This window comes from Cherax quadricarinatus, chromosome 82, assembly GCF_038502225.1.
Source record: "Cherax quadricarinatus isolate ZL_2023a chromosome 82, ASM3850222v1, whole genome shotgun sequence".
NCBI lineage: Eukaryota > Metazoa > Arthropoda > Malacostraca > Decapoda > Parastacidae > Cherax > Cherax quadricarinatus.
Genome location: NC_091373.1, coordinates 4,587,128 through 4,604,075, shown reverse-complemented (window position 1 = coordinate 4,604,075; position 16,948 = coordinate 4,587,128). Strand labels below are relative to the sequence as shown.

At 40.6% G+C, this 16,948-nt stretch overlaps 2 protein-coding genes across 2 annotated transcripts in view; one reads left to right on the top strand and one right to left on the bottom strand.

Moving 5' to 3' along the window:
- Positions 1 to 11,188, bottom strand: part of LOC128702872 (store-operated calcium entry-associated regulatory factor) — a 32,438-nt gene extending 21,250 nt beyond the window's left edge. Inside the window, exon 1 of the mRNA XM_053797334.2 lies at positions 11,049 to 11,188. The gene's annotated coding sequence lies outside the window, so the exon portion shown is untranslated. The remainder of the gene's footprint in view (positions 1 to 11,048) is intronic.
- Positions 1,675 to 16,500, top strand: LOC128706234 (uncharacterized). The gene is made up of 3 exons (XM_070102544.1): positions 1,675 to 1,916; positions 14,600 to 14,784; positions 15,270 to 16,500. The coding sequence occupies exons 1-3, from the start codon at positions 1,899 to 1,901 to the stop codon at positions 15,496 to 15,498; spliced, it is 432 nt and encodes a 143-aa protein (XP_069958645.1). The 5' UTR covers positions 1,675 to 1,898; the 3' UTR covers positions 15,499 to 16,500.
- The last annotated feature ends 448 nt before the right edge of the window (positions 16,501 to 16,948 follow it).

The following is a 16,948-nucleotide window of genomic DNA, read 5'->3' as shown; positions in this document are numbered from 1 at the left end:
GTGACCCTTAAGAGTTTAGCGCTCCCCATGATTACAATAACTTCAGTGGATCAATGATATGGCTGACGGTGCCCAGTTGACCACCAGAGATGATCAGGTGTCTACCGTAATTATTATTATCTATTTTTTTATACAAACATACATATATTTGTAAAGGGCAATAGTTACACAGTACATTGATAATGATAATTTACATTCCTATAATTTAAGTGTACCGTTATCAGATTTAATCCTCAGAAGATTTCACAAATGAACAAATAAAGAAAAAAATATTATAGGTTCAAAATTTTATACCACACAATAAAAACAAAGGACATAATATGCACACGAGTTATTATATTGCATTCATTGAGGAGCGCTGAACCCGTAGGGGTCACACAGCGCCTGGGGAGTGGAGGTCATTCAGACTTAATTCAAGGAATTGGAGCACAGGTCTAGTTCCTTAGATCAAGAACACCTCACCAGCATCAAGGAACCTTCCTTGGGTAGATATGGTGTAGAGAGGTAGCTCTCACGAACGTTGATGTACTTGGTGTAGTAATATGGTTTTAGAGGCCCTGGAATCATTATTATATTATCAGGAAGGTTGATGTACATGCATGGTGTAGAGAAGTGGTTCCAGAGCTCTCCGACTCAGCACATTACCTGGAATATGACATCAGGGAGAGCTTGGTGTTTCCTGTTTGCCAGGCTACATTGGCTCACCAGATAATAGCAAACTGCTTTCACACTTACACTGTAAATTCCTTTCGACTTTTTGTTTTAACTGCTGACTTCATCTTGTTGAAACTTTTCTTATGACATCTGCAGCGAAACTTGGTTGTTTGTTTCCGTGTGAGTTTATCATTTACACTCAGATGAGTGTAAATGATAAAAGGTAAACGTCACCGCATACCCATCATGGGGGCGGTATAGTCAGCCTTTTCCCATCCTCAGGCAGAAATTACCAATGGAAATAAATCACCTTGTCTGACCTTTTTTGGGTTATCCTAGGTAATTTATACATATTTTACTACGTATGATAATTTGTGTGATTGTATTATACCTGTACCTAAATAAACTTACTAGGGGGAAATCATCCCGTGTCCATCCTCTGGGGGGTATTTTTTTACCCCCCCAGAGGATGGACACGGGATGGTTTACCCCGTACCCATCCTGTGGGATGTATACTCACCCCGTACCCATCCTGTGGGATGTATAGTCACCCCGTACCCATCCTGTGGGATGTATAGTCACCCCGTACCCATCCTGTGGGATGTATAGTCACCCCGTACCCATCCTGTGAGATGTATAGTCACCCCGTACCCATCCTGTGGGATGTATAGTCACCCCGTACCCATCCTGTGGGATGTATAGTCACCCCGTACCCATCCTGTGGGATGTATAGTCACCCCGTACCCATCCTGTGAGATGTATAGTCACCCCGTACCCATCCTGTGATATGTATAGTTACCCCGTACCCATCCTGTGGGATGTATAGTCACCCAGCATCCACGTGGTGGATTGCAGTCAAAAAAATACGCATTCTGAGCAGTAGAGTAAATATTACAGTACATAAATGGTCCAGGAATTGAGCTCCAGTGTTGTGTTAGGTGTGAAAATCGGTATGTCTCTTGCCTGGCTACAATAACACAAAGCACAACTCAACATTCTTAATGGCATTCCTTGAGTGCTGCGCTGGCCAGCTTCTGTGTCTGGAGTAACCTGTTCACTCCATCCACCACCACCAAAACCAGCCTCTAGCCACCACCATCACCACCACCACCACTAGCCTCTAGCCACCACCAGCCTCCAGAATCCAGCCACCACCAGCCTCCAGAATCCAACCACACCTGCTCTGAACCACTAGTCTATTCTGGACCGCCGCCGCCACTGCTGCTGTCTCCTCACCAGGCAACATGTATTCCACACTTATGGTATGTATCCCTATCTGTGTGTATATATTTATGTACTCATTTATATGTGGTTGCAAGGGTCGATTCACAGCTCCAGGCCCCGTCTCTTCGCTAGTCGCTACTAGGTCCGCTCTCTCAGTGCTCTCGTATCTCAAAGTTATATATGGATCCTGTCTCTAGTACTCCACTCTCCAGATTGTTCCACTTTCTGACAACTCATAGGCTGAAGAAATACTCCCTAACATCCCTATGACACATCTGAGTTTTCAACTTCCAGGTGTCCCATGGCCTGGTAGGCAACACTCTCGCCTCACACACTGGTACCTGCCCAATGTTTTCTTCCCCGGCAAAGGTGGAAACATTGGGCATGTTTCCTTTCACCTGCTGTCCCATTTACATAGCAAGTAGGTACCTGGATGTTAGTCGACTGGTGTGGGTGGCATCCTGGAGAACAAGATTCAAGGACCCAAATGGAAATAAGACACAGTCCCTCGATGACCCACTGACTTTCCTGTGTGGCTAACCTTCCTGGGTTAAAAATCCGAACAAAGCCTTATCTCTGTCTCCTTATTCCTGTGTCCCGTCTCGGAAACATTGTATCCCTATCCACCATATATATATATATATATATATATATATATATATATATATATATATATATATATATATATATATATATATATATATATATATATATATATGCAATAAGATCACAGTAAACAGGTGATTTCAGAATATGCAAAACAACCACTCTGAAAGAATAGAGAAATTCCAAGCGCTTTCGTGACTACTCACATTATCAAGGAACATAGTTCCTTGATAATGTGAGTAGTCACGAAAGCGCTTGGAATTTCTCTATTCTTTCAGAGTGGTTGTTTTGCATATATATATATATATATATATATATATATATATATATATATATATATATATATATATATATATATATATATATATATATATATATATATATATATATATATATATATATATATATATATATATATATATATATATATATATATATATATATATATATATATATATATATTATATATATATATATATAATGTGCCGAATAAAGGGAAGGGTTCTTTGTGTGGTGTTAGTCGGTGTTACACGTTCTCTGTCCTTGTTGTGCAGTGAACTAGCTCTGTTCATGGTTGAACTGGCAAATAATGCGGACAAGTATGGTTACATTATGTGGTATACAGTTTGCACGAGAAAGTCTTTACTCTGATGACTTTTCATTCAATTTAGAACTTTATAAAGTCATTACTTCATGAAGTAAGTGTCCAGTAGCTCGACTAAACTTCGTCAGATGGACAATTGTCACACCTTTTCGTCATTATATACTGAATTGAGATAAAATAATGAATTCCGAGACAACTCACTCTGAAATGTTCAAGATATATCAAAGGATTTTATCCACAGCGGAGTATTACAAACCATCCTGGAAAAATACCCTTACTTTGCTCACCTAAATAAAGCTAATATTTGCATTAATAACTCATTGCAGTTGTGATCAGGTCTAGACATGTGAATGGTTCATTACCTTTGTACCTTGTTCAGGTAACAAAACTTTGCGGTCCAGTCCCTGGACCCATTATGTACCTCTGTAATCTTTTTAAGTACCGTCCACAGGATGGTTATGGGGTGAGTAATAAAGACATTAAACCAATTAACTAACCCGTAGCTCGGTTGGTAGCACACTTAGCCCACATACTGAGGTGCGGGGTTCAATCCTCGGTACGGGTGGAAACAATAGGACGTATTTCCTTAAGACACCTGTTGTGTCCCTGTTCACCTATCAGTAAAATAGGTACTTGGGTGTTAGCAGACTGGTGTGGGTCGCATCCTGGGGACAAAACTGACTTTATTTGATCGAAATGCTCTGCATTACAAGGGACTTTCTATATAGTGTGTCATTAATGTTAACTTAGGTTTGTATACACTGTACTTGTAGAAATAAAGATTATTATTATTACGCTCAACACCGTTGTCAGGATTTAATATTTATTTTCCAAATTATGTGTATCTTCACCATTACTGTACCTGCAGAGGTGCTGGTATTGTACTTTCTGAGTCGTCGGGTAGTGTCCCTGGGGGACTCCAGGAACACTACCCGACTTTTTCGGGTTATCCTAGGTAATTCACACATATGTTACTATAATAATTTGTGTAACTGTATTTATGTGTACTTGTATCTGAATAGACTTACTGAACACAGTGGTTAGACAGCATTTGCTTTGCAATCGAAATGCTGCGGGTTAGATTTCCGGGCCCAGGGAAATTACCTTGTGTCTCCTTACACCTGTTGACCATGTTAACTTGAAGTAAACAGGTGATTGTACTTTGTTAAACGATTGATTTAGGTCGTATCCCGGGGAAAAATTATAATGCCATTGTGTGAGACAATCTAGTTTAATTGCTGGAAGTCAGATGCTAGGCAAAAAATTAAAAATGTCACTGTGTAAAAAGGGAAATTCCGGACAATATGGAAGTATTGAAGTACTGGGTGAAGGTATCAGTCCCGCGAGATAATAATGGCAAAAGTCTCCTCACTGTCGGGAATTTGTAAAAAACGTATTTTTTTTTGTAGTGTAATCAGATGAATACAAACCACGGAACGGGTGGGGATTAAACCTATGGCGGGTGCGTCGTAAAACTCCAGGCCAGTGCGTGTTAGTACGATTTCGTGAGTCAATTGAATGCGTAAGGATAAATTATATATTTTTTATGTGTATATGATTTAAATACAATTCCTGCTGTGTTTTGTTTATAAACAAAATAAGATTCACCACACAGTGCAAGTACAAGGATCCCAAATGGAAATAAATTACATTATTGACTTTATATTAGGTAATTGGGTTAGAGTGCGTTTGTTACAAACACAAACATGACCAACCATACAACCATAATGCACCTTCCCCTTCTACGTTTTACGTATGATGTTCACTGTACTTTCATGTCTTAGTACGGTGTAAACATTTGTCTGGTGTTATTTGAGGTAACTGTATAGTTTCTGTGGTCTCACGTTGACCTGTGCATGCATTACAGACAATGTTAAGGTTGGCATTCCTAGCTACTAGTCCATCATACACATCGGCATTGATTTTATCCGTGCACCTTAAGTGTACTCTTCACATACATCACAGTTCATCGGCCGACTGCGGCTTCCGACACCTTTACCACAATGATTACAGGGACACCTAATCTGCCTAGTTTGGTCCTGTACATTAGTTTGACTCATCATGGAGGATGGTTATCGTTATACATTATCACTCAGGATGGAGTCTCCTGCTAGCTTGACACTTGTCTGCCACACCCTGAATAACTCTTACAGCGACGTACCTGGAGGGTATTTTGGGGATCAACGCCCCGCGGCTGGGTCCACGACCAGGCCTCCCGGTGGATCAGGGGCCTGATCAATGAGGCTGTTACTGCTGGCCGCACGCAGTCCAACGTACAAGCCACAGCCCGGCTGATCCGGCACCGCCTTTAGGTATCTGTCCAGGGGTCCTCACATTTTTAACAGTGAAACTCGCCACAGTGTATAAATTTATTCAGGTACACGTACATAAATTATAATTTATGTACACCACGTTTGATAATTATCATGCATGTGGTGTATGATAACTATCATACATGTGGTGCATCAGATTTCATTAGTAAACAAAATACAGTAAGAGTGTCGACAGATCTGGTCTGCCTCCACTTTCGATGTTATATCCACAAAAAAAAATGTATTTGTTGGGCTAAACTTGTTTCAGGAGTCCAGAGGAGGCTTTTATGTACATCACTGACTCATGTTGTGGCTGCTGACTCACTCACTCATGTTGTGGCTGCTGACTCACTCACTCATGTTGTGGCTGCTGACTCACTCACCTCTCATAATCCTCCATGCTCCTAGTGTCAAATGCATGTATTAAACTCTGTAAATACAAACTTCCTGTAACTCGTATGTAAGGAGCATAAAGGCAAGAAGTTGTTGATATTACGTGTGGCAGTGTTGGCTAACTCATGTGCAGGAAACAAATTGTACTGATTGTATCATTTCTGATTAAACCTTATTAATTTTATCACAACCGTATAATTATAGGAATTACGAACTAACAGCATATAAAAGTATGTATATTTAATATGAATTTTATAAACATTGGTATTGGTTAAGTGAAACATATATCTCGATGGCTAGTCAAATATTTGTTCTTTTTTTTCTTTTTTTGAGGCGAGTAATTATTTTTTTTTGGTTGTGAAAAAGTATAAGTTTTAGATGGCTTTGTAAGTGTAAATGTAATGAGTCACGGACATGCCTCTAGCCACCAGCGCTGGGTCAGAGGTCGTTCAGGGAGAAACTAGACATTACTGCTTTTGTATGCGCTAGATAACCGTATATGGTAGGCAGCAGTTACACACACAGTGAAGAAGCGGGGCCAGGAGCTGTGACTCGACCCCTGCAACCACAAATAGGTGATTACTCAAACACACACACACACACACACACAACCGAGGAAGAAGTGAAGAGGCTGCTAAACGAACTAGATACCTCAAAGGCGATGGGGCCTGGAGGTTACCTGGAGGTTATTCCAGGGATCAACGCCCCCGCGGCCCGGTCCATGACCAGGCCTCCCGATGGATCAGGGCCTGATCAACTAGGCTGTTACTGCTGGCCGCACGCAGTCCGACGTACGAGCCACAGCCCGGTTGATCCGGCACTGACTTTAAGTATCTGTCCAGCTCTCTCTTGAAGGCAGCCAGGGGTTTATTGGCAATTCCCCTAATGCTTGATGGGAGGCTGTTGAACAGTTTTGGGCCCCGGACACTTATGGTGTTTTCTCTTAGTGTACCAATGGCGCCCCTACTTTTTATTGGCGGCATTTTGCAGCGCCTGCCCAGTCTTTTACTTTCGTAGGGAGTGATTTCTGTGTGCAGATTTGGGACCATTCCTTCCAAGATTTTCCAAGTGTAGATTATGATATATCTCTCCCTCCTGCGTTCCAACGAGTACAAGTCAAGTGCTTCCAAGCGTTCCCAGTAGTTAAGGTGCTTGACAGAACTTATACGTGCAGTAAAGGATCTCTGTACACTCTCTAGATCTGCGATTTCACCTGCTTTGTATGGAGATGTTAATGTACAGCAGTATTCCAGCCTAGAGAGAACAAGTGATTTGAATAGGATCATCATGGGCTTGGCATCTCTCGTTTTGAAAGTTCTCATTATCCATCCTATCATTTTCTTTGCACGTGCGATCGTGGCTTCAGCACGTGAATAAAGTAGGCTGTCTCGGTATGCCACTGAAGTTTACTGTATAGGCGTAACGTTTCAGAATACCCCTGTGCTTTTAGCGCTTAGTTATGATTATAATAATTATCCAGAAACTGCGTATGCGTCTTAATTATTACCAGTTACACCATATATAAGGCCCATCACGAGGCTAAACTGTCCACACTACATGGTTATAATTATGACCATAATTTTTAAAAGGGTGGACCGATAAGCCAGCGGAAGGCCTCGGTCAGATGACCAAAAGCTCCAACGAAGGGTCATCTAAAACCCGCGACAAGAACTACTTTTCCCGTTTCCAGACAACCCTGACCTAACCTAAATTGTACTCAATTTGATTTTTGTCATTTTACTGCGTGAGTTTATGAACGATCTATATGAACCAGTTTATGTGCTGCTCTTACCATATTTATATAATTTAATCTTCCGCCGCTACAGAAAATAGCGATAACTACAAATTCCTTGGATAAAGAGCCCTTCACCAGCATCAAGACGTCTGTTTCCCATTCAAGGGTGAAAGGTCGATACTTTCATTTTTAATTTCCCGCTGGAGGCACTGCTGACCCCCCCCCCCCCACCGCCTCCACATCAATCACATCTCCATATTAAATTTCCCGCCATAGCTTTAATAAGTAGAAAAGTGACAGGGTCTGATCCAAGGAAGGTGAAGGCATGTTAAGTCAAGAGATGGTGTGAGTGGCGCCACTGTCGCCCTCATTTAGGTTTGATCCAAGGAAGGTGAAGACATGTTAAGTCAAGAGATGGTGTGAGTGGCGCCACTGTCGCCCTCATTTAACTTTGATCCAAGGAAGGTGAAGACGTTAAGTCAACAGGTGGTGTGAGTGGCGCCACTGTCACCATCCTGCAGCCTCGCACCTCTTAATTGCCGCTAATTTCCAGTTTTCTGTAACTTATTTCCCGTTTTCTATACATTATTTTCCGTTTTGGCGGGAGTCATAATATTTACGGGGAGCAGTAAAACCGTATGTTAGACAGCTCGTGGAGGGATGAAGGCTTTCACACTTGATTCTTGGAAATGGAGCAAAAATTCAATTACACAGACCAAGAGCCCCTCAAAAGCATCAAGGAACCTCCTTTGAAAACTTTTGGCGGGAATAATCAAATTAAAGGCAATACTTTAATTAAATTACAATAATGACGGAATGAAACTCAATAATCCTATCACAAATTATATAAAACCATTACCTACAAAATACAGCGCCATCTTCTTTTTTTTTTTTAATTTTAATTTCCTAAATTTACAGTATATAATTATCTTAGTTTTAAACTACGCCTTAATGCTGTTAATACATTACTAAGTCACTTAATAATGTTTCCAACACAACTAAGTTCAACCCCCGCCCAATAGTTAGGTTATGGTATTTTTCGATATTCATCTAGAAGCTTCTATTATTATTATTATTATAATCAAAAAGAAGCGCTAAGCCACAAGGACTATACAGCTAGAAGCTTCTAGATGGTGAGACAATATATACAACACGAGGTTAAATTGTCCTGGAATATATTTTTCTAAGTCATTTTACTGCGTGAGTTTATGAACGATCTACAGAACCATTAACACGTTTACTCTGTTGTTCTTACCAATTTATATAAACTAGATTTAAAATTAGTCACTCTGACTTTTTTGGGTTATCTTAGGTTCTCTACACATGCTGCTATGTATGACAATTCTATGTAACTGTATTTGTGTATACCTGAATAAACTTACTTACACTAACATACAATAATTTATCTGCATTTTTTACTCTAATGAAAGGGACGCGGTAAACCTGTAAGGGTAATAGAGCACATGGGATGCATAAAAATGGAGAATAACTGTTATCTTGGATCAAGAGCCCGTATTGACATCAAGGTACCTCCCTTGATTGTGGTAAATAGTAACATGTATCTTTTTACTAACAACACAAGTTAACACAACGAGTGATGCCACGAGAGTGGCGCCACTGGTCGCCACCCCGCACCGCTCACCTGATTATTGGCGCCAATTCCCCGTTTTCTGTCATTTTCCCGCCACTACAATATATGGCGGTAACTCCAATTCCTTGGATAAAGAGCCCTTCACCAGCATCAAGACGTTTGTTTCCCTTTCAAGACTGAAAGACTGAGGATGAGTTTCAACTTTTAATTTCCCGCTTGAGGCACTACTGACACCCCCCCCCAAAAAAAAAAGTTAGGCTACGATATTTTTAAATATTCATCTAGAAGCTTCAAGAGTCTAGATGGTACTGGGCCCCACGGCCTGGCTGGCAAAGCTCTCGCTTCACACGCTGAGGTTCCAGGTTCGATTCCCGGCAAAGGTGTTAACCATTCGACGCGTTTCCTTAGGCCTGTTGTCCCGTGCACCTAGCAAGTAGGTACCTCAGGACGTGGGTCGCATCCTGATGTACAAACTGAGGACCCCAATGGAAATCACAGACACACAGTCCCTCGATGATGCACTGCCTTTCTTGGGTTATCCTGTCATGTAGGGGGGTAATGATTGAATAGGATATAAGTGGGGAGTAAGGGATTATGTAGGCAGGGGAGAGGCAGGCGCTGTGGTAGGAGTGAGATGATTAGCGGAGGTAGGTAGGTAATGACAGGTCAGTGGTGACCACCACGACACTCTCATTAACTCTACATTACTCACTAACATATGCCTCGCCCACTCTTCACTCATATATAAACATAATAAAATATAAGAAAAAAAGAATAAATGACAGGGACAGTGAATATTACTATTCTACTCAAACACAGTTTATTGTTAAGTCCTTGTACAATAATATATTTGGGAACAGGAGTACATCATTGGTTTAGATAAATGGGGTGGTACACAAAAGCAGTGAGACAGGGAAATACAATCAACTCGACGAAAATGAATATAACTTACAATATAGCACAGAGGACAGTTCAGTACAGGAACTAAGCCACAGGTCCCAAGACCTATACAGCACGAGTAATGCGCCAAGCCAGTACTCTGCCCAATGCCTCCAACAGTCTCCTCCAGAGACTTCAGCAGCCTTCTCCCGAACCCTGCACCCCAGCAGCAGCTCCGCTCGAAGTCTCTGCTCAGGAGCTCTGCATCCCAGCAGCAGTTCCGCTCGAATCTCCTGATCATGCTCTTCCTTGGGCTTTTATGGTGGTCCAAGCACCCTCCACAACCACGTGTACGACCTGACGCCTAGGTCTGAGGCGTCAAGAACAAAAGACCTCAGACGTGGGCGTGGCTACAGACGTTTGCCAAGGCAAGGTGTGACCATATAATTGGTTAAATTAGGTCTCCCCAGAGACCTCACAAGCCCAGCTGGACTACATCACAATCCTAGGTGGCTAACACCCCGGGGTAAAAAAAAAATCTTAAGACACTCAAGAGATGGTGTGAGTGGCGGCCTCCTACTAGCCTCTCACCTCGTACTTGCCACTAATTCCAAGTTTTCCAAAACAACTAGGTTCACCCCCCACCCTCTAATGTGGTCAGGCTACTGTGTTTTTCAGTAATCATCAAGAAGCTTCTAGATGGTGCCACAATATATAAATTCCAAGAGGCTAAATTATTCTCGAATTTATTTTTCTAAGTCATTTTACTGCGTGAGTTTATGAACGATCTACAGAACCATTAATTAACAACAGTTTACTCTGCTACTCTTACCAGATTTATATAAAATATATTTAAAATTAGGCTAACACTAACAATTATTTATCTGCAATTTCATTCTAATCAAAGGGAAGCGCTAAACCCGAAGGGTTTATACATCACCTGGGATGCATTCAAGTGGAGAATAAGACCTTTTCTCTTGGATCAAGAGCCCTGAATTGACATAGAGGCACCTCCTTTGATTGAGGGAAATAGTAACATCTATCTCTTACCTTAATAAGCGATGCCCAGATGATCAAGACGTCTCAGCACCATTAACACATTAATACACCGAGTAATGCCAGTAAAGTGGCGCCAAGTGGCGGTGAGTGGTGCAGGGTGGCGCCACTGGCCTCCACCCTGCACCGCTCGTCATTATTGGCGCCAATTCCGTTTTCTATAATTTTCCCGCTAAAACGAGTCAAAATCAAATTACAACATCGTCTACATAATAAACGGAATTTTTCCCCTATTATCAAAAAACTTACTAACAGCATCTACTTGAATAAAAAAGTGAAGCATTTAGGTTTGATCCAAGGAAGGTGAAGACATGTTAAGTCAAGAGATGTTGTGAATGGCGCCACTGTCGCCATCCTGCAGCCTCGCACCTCCTCCTTGCCGCTAATTCCCATTTTCTGTAACTTATTTCCCGTTTTCTATACATGATTCTCACATTTGGCGGGATTGTCGTCATAAGATATACGGGTAAGCACTAAAACCTTAAGGGTTACACACCTCCGGGGAAGGGATGGAAGACATTTACACTTGATTCTTGGAAATGGAACAAAGTTTAATTTCTTAGATCAGGGAACCTACTTTGAAACTTTAGGCGGGAATGACCAAATTAATGGCAATACTGTAATTAAATTATAATGTGTAAATGACGTAATGACATCCTCTGAATTCTCATATGACAAATTATATAAAAATATTACCTACAAAAAAATTAGCTCCATTTTCTACAAATGAAGACACTACATATGTATTTTTTTTTTTTTTCAAAAATTTAATTTCCTAAACAGTACGTAATTATCTTAGTTTTAAACTACGCCTTAATGTTGTTAATACATTACTAAGTCCCTTTATACTATTTCCAACACAACTAAGTTCAACCCCCGCCCCCCCACGCCCAATAGTTAGGTTAAGGTATTTTTCAATATTCATCTAGAAGCTTCTAGATGGTGACACAATATATACAACACGAGGTTAAATTGTCCTGGAATATATTTTTCTAAGTCATTTTACTGCGTAAGTTTATGAACGATCTACAGAACCATTAACACGTTTACTCTGCTGCTCTTACCAATTTATATAAACTATATCTAAAATTAGGCTAACATTAACATACAATAATTTATCTGTATTTTTTTTTACTCTAGTGAAAGTGTTGTGTTTGTGTGTTAGTTTTTTTAATGTTTGATGTCATAAGTGTATGAGTTAGCATTTTTATGTTAATGCTGGAAACTCTGGAGATGTTATTTGGGAATATTGAAAATGTTATTTTGGAAGTGTTCCAATATTATTTGGAAGTGTTCAAACGATGTTTGGAAATATTCAAACTATGTTTGAGAGTATTAAGATGATGTATGAGAGTTGTTTGATGGTGTTCAAAGTAATCTGGGGTTGTTCTGTAGTGACATGTTAAACGTTGTTCATCCAAGTATATTTCTTAACAGTTATTGAGAAAAGTGTACTCACCTAATTGTGGTTGCAGGGGTCGAGACTCAGCTCTTCTGTGTGTGTGTGTGTGTGTGTGTGTATACTCATCGAATTCACCTAATTGTACTCACCTAATTGTGGTTGCAGGGGTCGAGACTCAGCTCCTGGCCCCGCCTCTTCACTGAGCGCTACTAGGTCCTCTCTCTGCCTGCTCCATGCGCTTTATCATACCTCATCTTAAAGCTATGTATGGTTCCTGCCTCCACTACCTCACTTACTAGGCTATTCCACTTCCTGACAATTCTGTGACTGAAGAAATACTTCCTAACATCCCTTTGACTCATCTGGGTCTTCAGCTTCCAAGTGTGACCCATTGTTTCTGTGTCCCATCTCTGGAACATCCTGTCTCTGTCCACCTTAACAATTCCACGCAGTATTTTGTATGTCGTTATCATGTCTCCCCTAACCCCCCTGTCCTCCAGTGTCGCCAGACCAATTTCCCTTAACCTTTCTTCGTAGTGTGTGTGTGTGTGTGTGTAGGTAAACATGATGTGGAGTTGGTGAATGTGATTTATTTTGTGTGTTCTGAGATGTGTAAAAAATGTGAAATGTTGTGAACATTATGAGTAAAATTTTTTTTTTTTTTTGTATTAGTGAGAAATTGTGAGTTCTGAGTTGTTGGCTGGATTTGTACAGCATGGAACAATAGTGTGGATTATGAGTGAGGGAGAGTGAGGTGCTGGGAGATGGGGAAGGTGATCTTGATCCAAGGAGATAGAGCAGGAATATTGGGCCTCTAGGGTATGGGTGATGGCTGATGGGGAAGGAGTAACACCTAGGTGTTACTTCCGAGGAGCTCAGTAGTGAGGAGCTGAGAAAAGTACACTACTAACCACGTAAGGAAATTAGAGAAAGTGCAAAGGTTTGCAACAAGACTAGTCCCGGAGCTAAGGGGTATGTCCTACGAGGAGAGGTTAAGGGAAATCGACCTGACGACACTGGAGGACAGGAGAGATAGAGAGGATATGATAACGACTTACAAAATACTGAGAGGAATTGACAAGGTGGACAGAGACAGGATGTTCCAGAATGGGACACAGCAACAAGGGGTCATAGTTGGAGGATGAAGACACGGATGAATCAAAGGGATGTTAAGAAGCATTTCTTCAGTCACAGAGTTGTCAGGAAGTGGAATAGTCTGGGTTGTGATGTAGTGGAGGCAGAATCCATACATAGCTTTAGGAAGAGGTATGACAAAGCTCATGGAGGAAAAAGAGTGACCTAGTAACAGCCAGTGAAGAGGCGGGACCAGGAGCTGTGACTCGAACCCTGCAACCACAACCAGATAAAGCAGAGAAAATGGAAAGGTAATAAAACCAATTAGATATGAAACTAAAATGATGGAGATACTGAAGGAAAGGGAGGAGAAATGACACAGGTAGAGGAGGATCAACAACGACTTGCTAAAAGATAACAAATACAAAGTAGTGATAAAGGGAGGTAATAAAAGAAAATAAAAAGATACGTATGCTAAAATTGAGGGACGTAAGTCGGTGATACCTTCTGGAAAAGCTAAAAATATTGATCTGTGTAAAAAAAGGAATGAATATACTTAGGTAAAGTGAAGAGAAGGGGAAGAAAAAGAGGTGAAGGACATGCTGACTGAAGTAGGAGTGAGACAGGAAGAAACAATAAATTTAGAAAATATGAGCTAATATAACGTTATTTCCCAAGAAGAAACACTAGTCACAATACATAATAAGTTAACAGTGTAGATGTTTTACAAAGAAAAACTATTTATGCATACATAACACAGGGCAAAATGAGACCTATTATTCAGCACTGTTCTACTGAGACAGTGCTGTGGAAGGAAAAAAAAATATGCACAATTTAGAAAAACAGAGAAGTTTAAGAGGGATAACAGGTTAGGTTAGGTTAGGTTTGTCAGGAAACAGGACAAGTGTTTCCTGACGCGGGTATTAGCCATATGATGACCCACAATTGGACCTTTTGTCATCTGACTGAGGCCTTCCACTGGCTTACCAGTGGTTTGATTATAATTATAGTCATTTTGCATATGAGGGGTCACAGTCGCATAACTATTACATTGAATGTTGTGTTTCAGAGTCTGGCACTGGTGGTGTGTCTGGCCGGACAGATATCATGTCGTCCACAGGGAGGTGACGACGACGCGGTGTTAACAGACGGTACCAGGGAGGTAGAGACCTTTGTTTTCCCTAGCGAGCAATATGGTTCCTTTGTCGGCGAGGTGCAAGTGTCCTCTGACCATCTCAGTGTCAGCCGCGCCAGGTTAGACTCTCTCAACACACAGATATGTAAATATTATCTCAATAAACAGTAGGATTCAAACCTTCACACTCTTCATCAAAGTATGTAGTACTTTATCCACAAAGCCAGATCCTAGATATGTACAGGTTGTGTACTGTTTCAGTACGATATTGTGCCTTATTACTCTCTCAAACGTTCTCACTGGCTGAAAATCATAGTTAAAAGTCAAATTAATTAAATTAAATACGTTATTTTCTGTAAATTGAAATGAAAATATAGTCTTCGTTATTTTTCTGTTGTTATGTAACAGTTCCCGTCAGTTTATAGCCTGTTTATTGTCTGACAAACTAAGACACAACTTATACTCGGACAAATCATTTTCACAACTTGTTGATCAGAGGTAATATTCTTTGTAAACTAACAACCATTACAAATACCGATTATGATTTTTTTCATCACACTTAAACCTTTCAGCAATTTCAAGTGAATTTTTTTTGTCTCCTCAGGCCAAAGAGTGGGTCATCAGGCCCTGTAGCTTCTTCTCTGGTGTCAGGGCCCCCTGAAGGCTCTGAGGTGAGATTTGGAAGCTCACTGGGTAACTCCGTTGGATCTGAAGTGAATTTGGGTACCTCCTTGGGGTCTGAAGTGAGCTTAGGGGATTCTCCCGGTCTCAGCATCTCCGGTGCCACCATCTTCTTCAATAACCCAGCTCAAGTTGTCCCCATCACGCCTTGACTTTTCCACACCTCCAGTACAATGAGGTGTCACTCCAATACTTTTCGAATCGACTGAGGCCGTACACAATGTTACTTTATCGATCGGAATTCTACGCAACATCTGCAGCCCACTGAGGTTCCATTCTGTGATGTAGGTTTATTATTAGTTTAATAGTTGTGTTATTATTTTAAATCAGTGTTGAAATCGTTTACTGGCAGCATTTTGGATGGTGTGAGAGGAAAATGAACAGCCGAGGGCAGCCGTTCCAGGCTTGTTAGATGTTGGGTACTGTCGACAATATGGTGATGACTTTATCCTGTCATCATGACTTTAAAGCTCTATCCCTTGAGAAATGTCGTTAATAAAGGTTTGATTTATACTATAACTTACAGCTAGGCTTTAAATAATAAGATGTTACAGGGACCCGAATGAAAACAAGTCTGTCTGATTTACTGGGGTTATCCTAGATAATTGATAATTAACTCACATGTTAATATGTATAATTACTGTACTTTTTTGTACCTGTACCTAAATAAACTTGCTTATTCTACAAGTTCTAGGTTTGCGGTCTGGCCGCTGGCCTGTGCCAACGGAGGGACCATCGCGTCAGGCCCAACCTGTTAGGATTGAATTATTAACTAGGTGTAAAATGTAAAATAACCTTTTAATTAGCGAGTTGTGTCTGAGACGAGCAACCCGTGTTTGTATCCTTGCTTTCAAACTCAGTGTGAATTTGAGTAGAGTAGATGGTCCCTGTCTTAGACTGACTTCTGGGTTAACTGAGTGTTAACCCAGAAGTGTTTGTAGCGTGTTTGTTATTTAGATATACACATAGCTTAAGTCTCTCTTGATAGGAAATCAAATAACCATTCATGTGTCATAATAAAAATCCAAAATAAAAAAGTCATGCTGGTTTAAATGGACCTTCACTGGATTCTCTTGTTGTTGGTTGTCATTGGTAAATGATGAGTTGGAATTTTATACAAATAATTTACTAATAAATATGCAGAACAATACAAATATACTATTTCCTTTCACCCATTTCTGTATAAACATTGTATCACGTGGAAATAAATTTTGACTTCTGTTCATTGATGTTCCTGTAAACTTGCAAGCGCTACTCTATGCAATATAGTGTAACAAGAGTGGCACGTGAGCCAGTGTGATCCTTGGTCACTGATGGTGTTTCAGGAGTGTTTGTGATGCCTATATGAAACAATGTGACCCTTGATTACTAATGGTGTTTCAGGAGTATACGTGATATACCCCCAACAGCACACGGCTCAGTTTGAAAGGGTCCGGGCCAATTCTCAAAAACTTTCTTAAGCTTGACCTTACCTGGAGTTTACAGTGCAAGCATATCAGCAGTGTGGAAAATTGCATTTATCTGAATGTATCATTATATACATAACAGTAAATGAAAAGATAATTATTATTTATCAGTTAGACATGTAGGAATTTGGGACAC

What these genes read in the sequence shown, in the direction of transcription:
- LOC128706234 (XM_070102544.1), top strand. An exon ending in CTCAGTGTCAGCCGCGCCAG is followed by an intron (nt 14,785 to 15,269) that starts GTTAGACTCTCT and finishes TTGTCTCCTCAG; the next exon opens with GCCAAAGAGTGGGTCATCAG.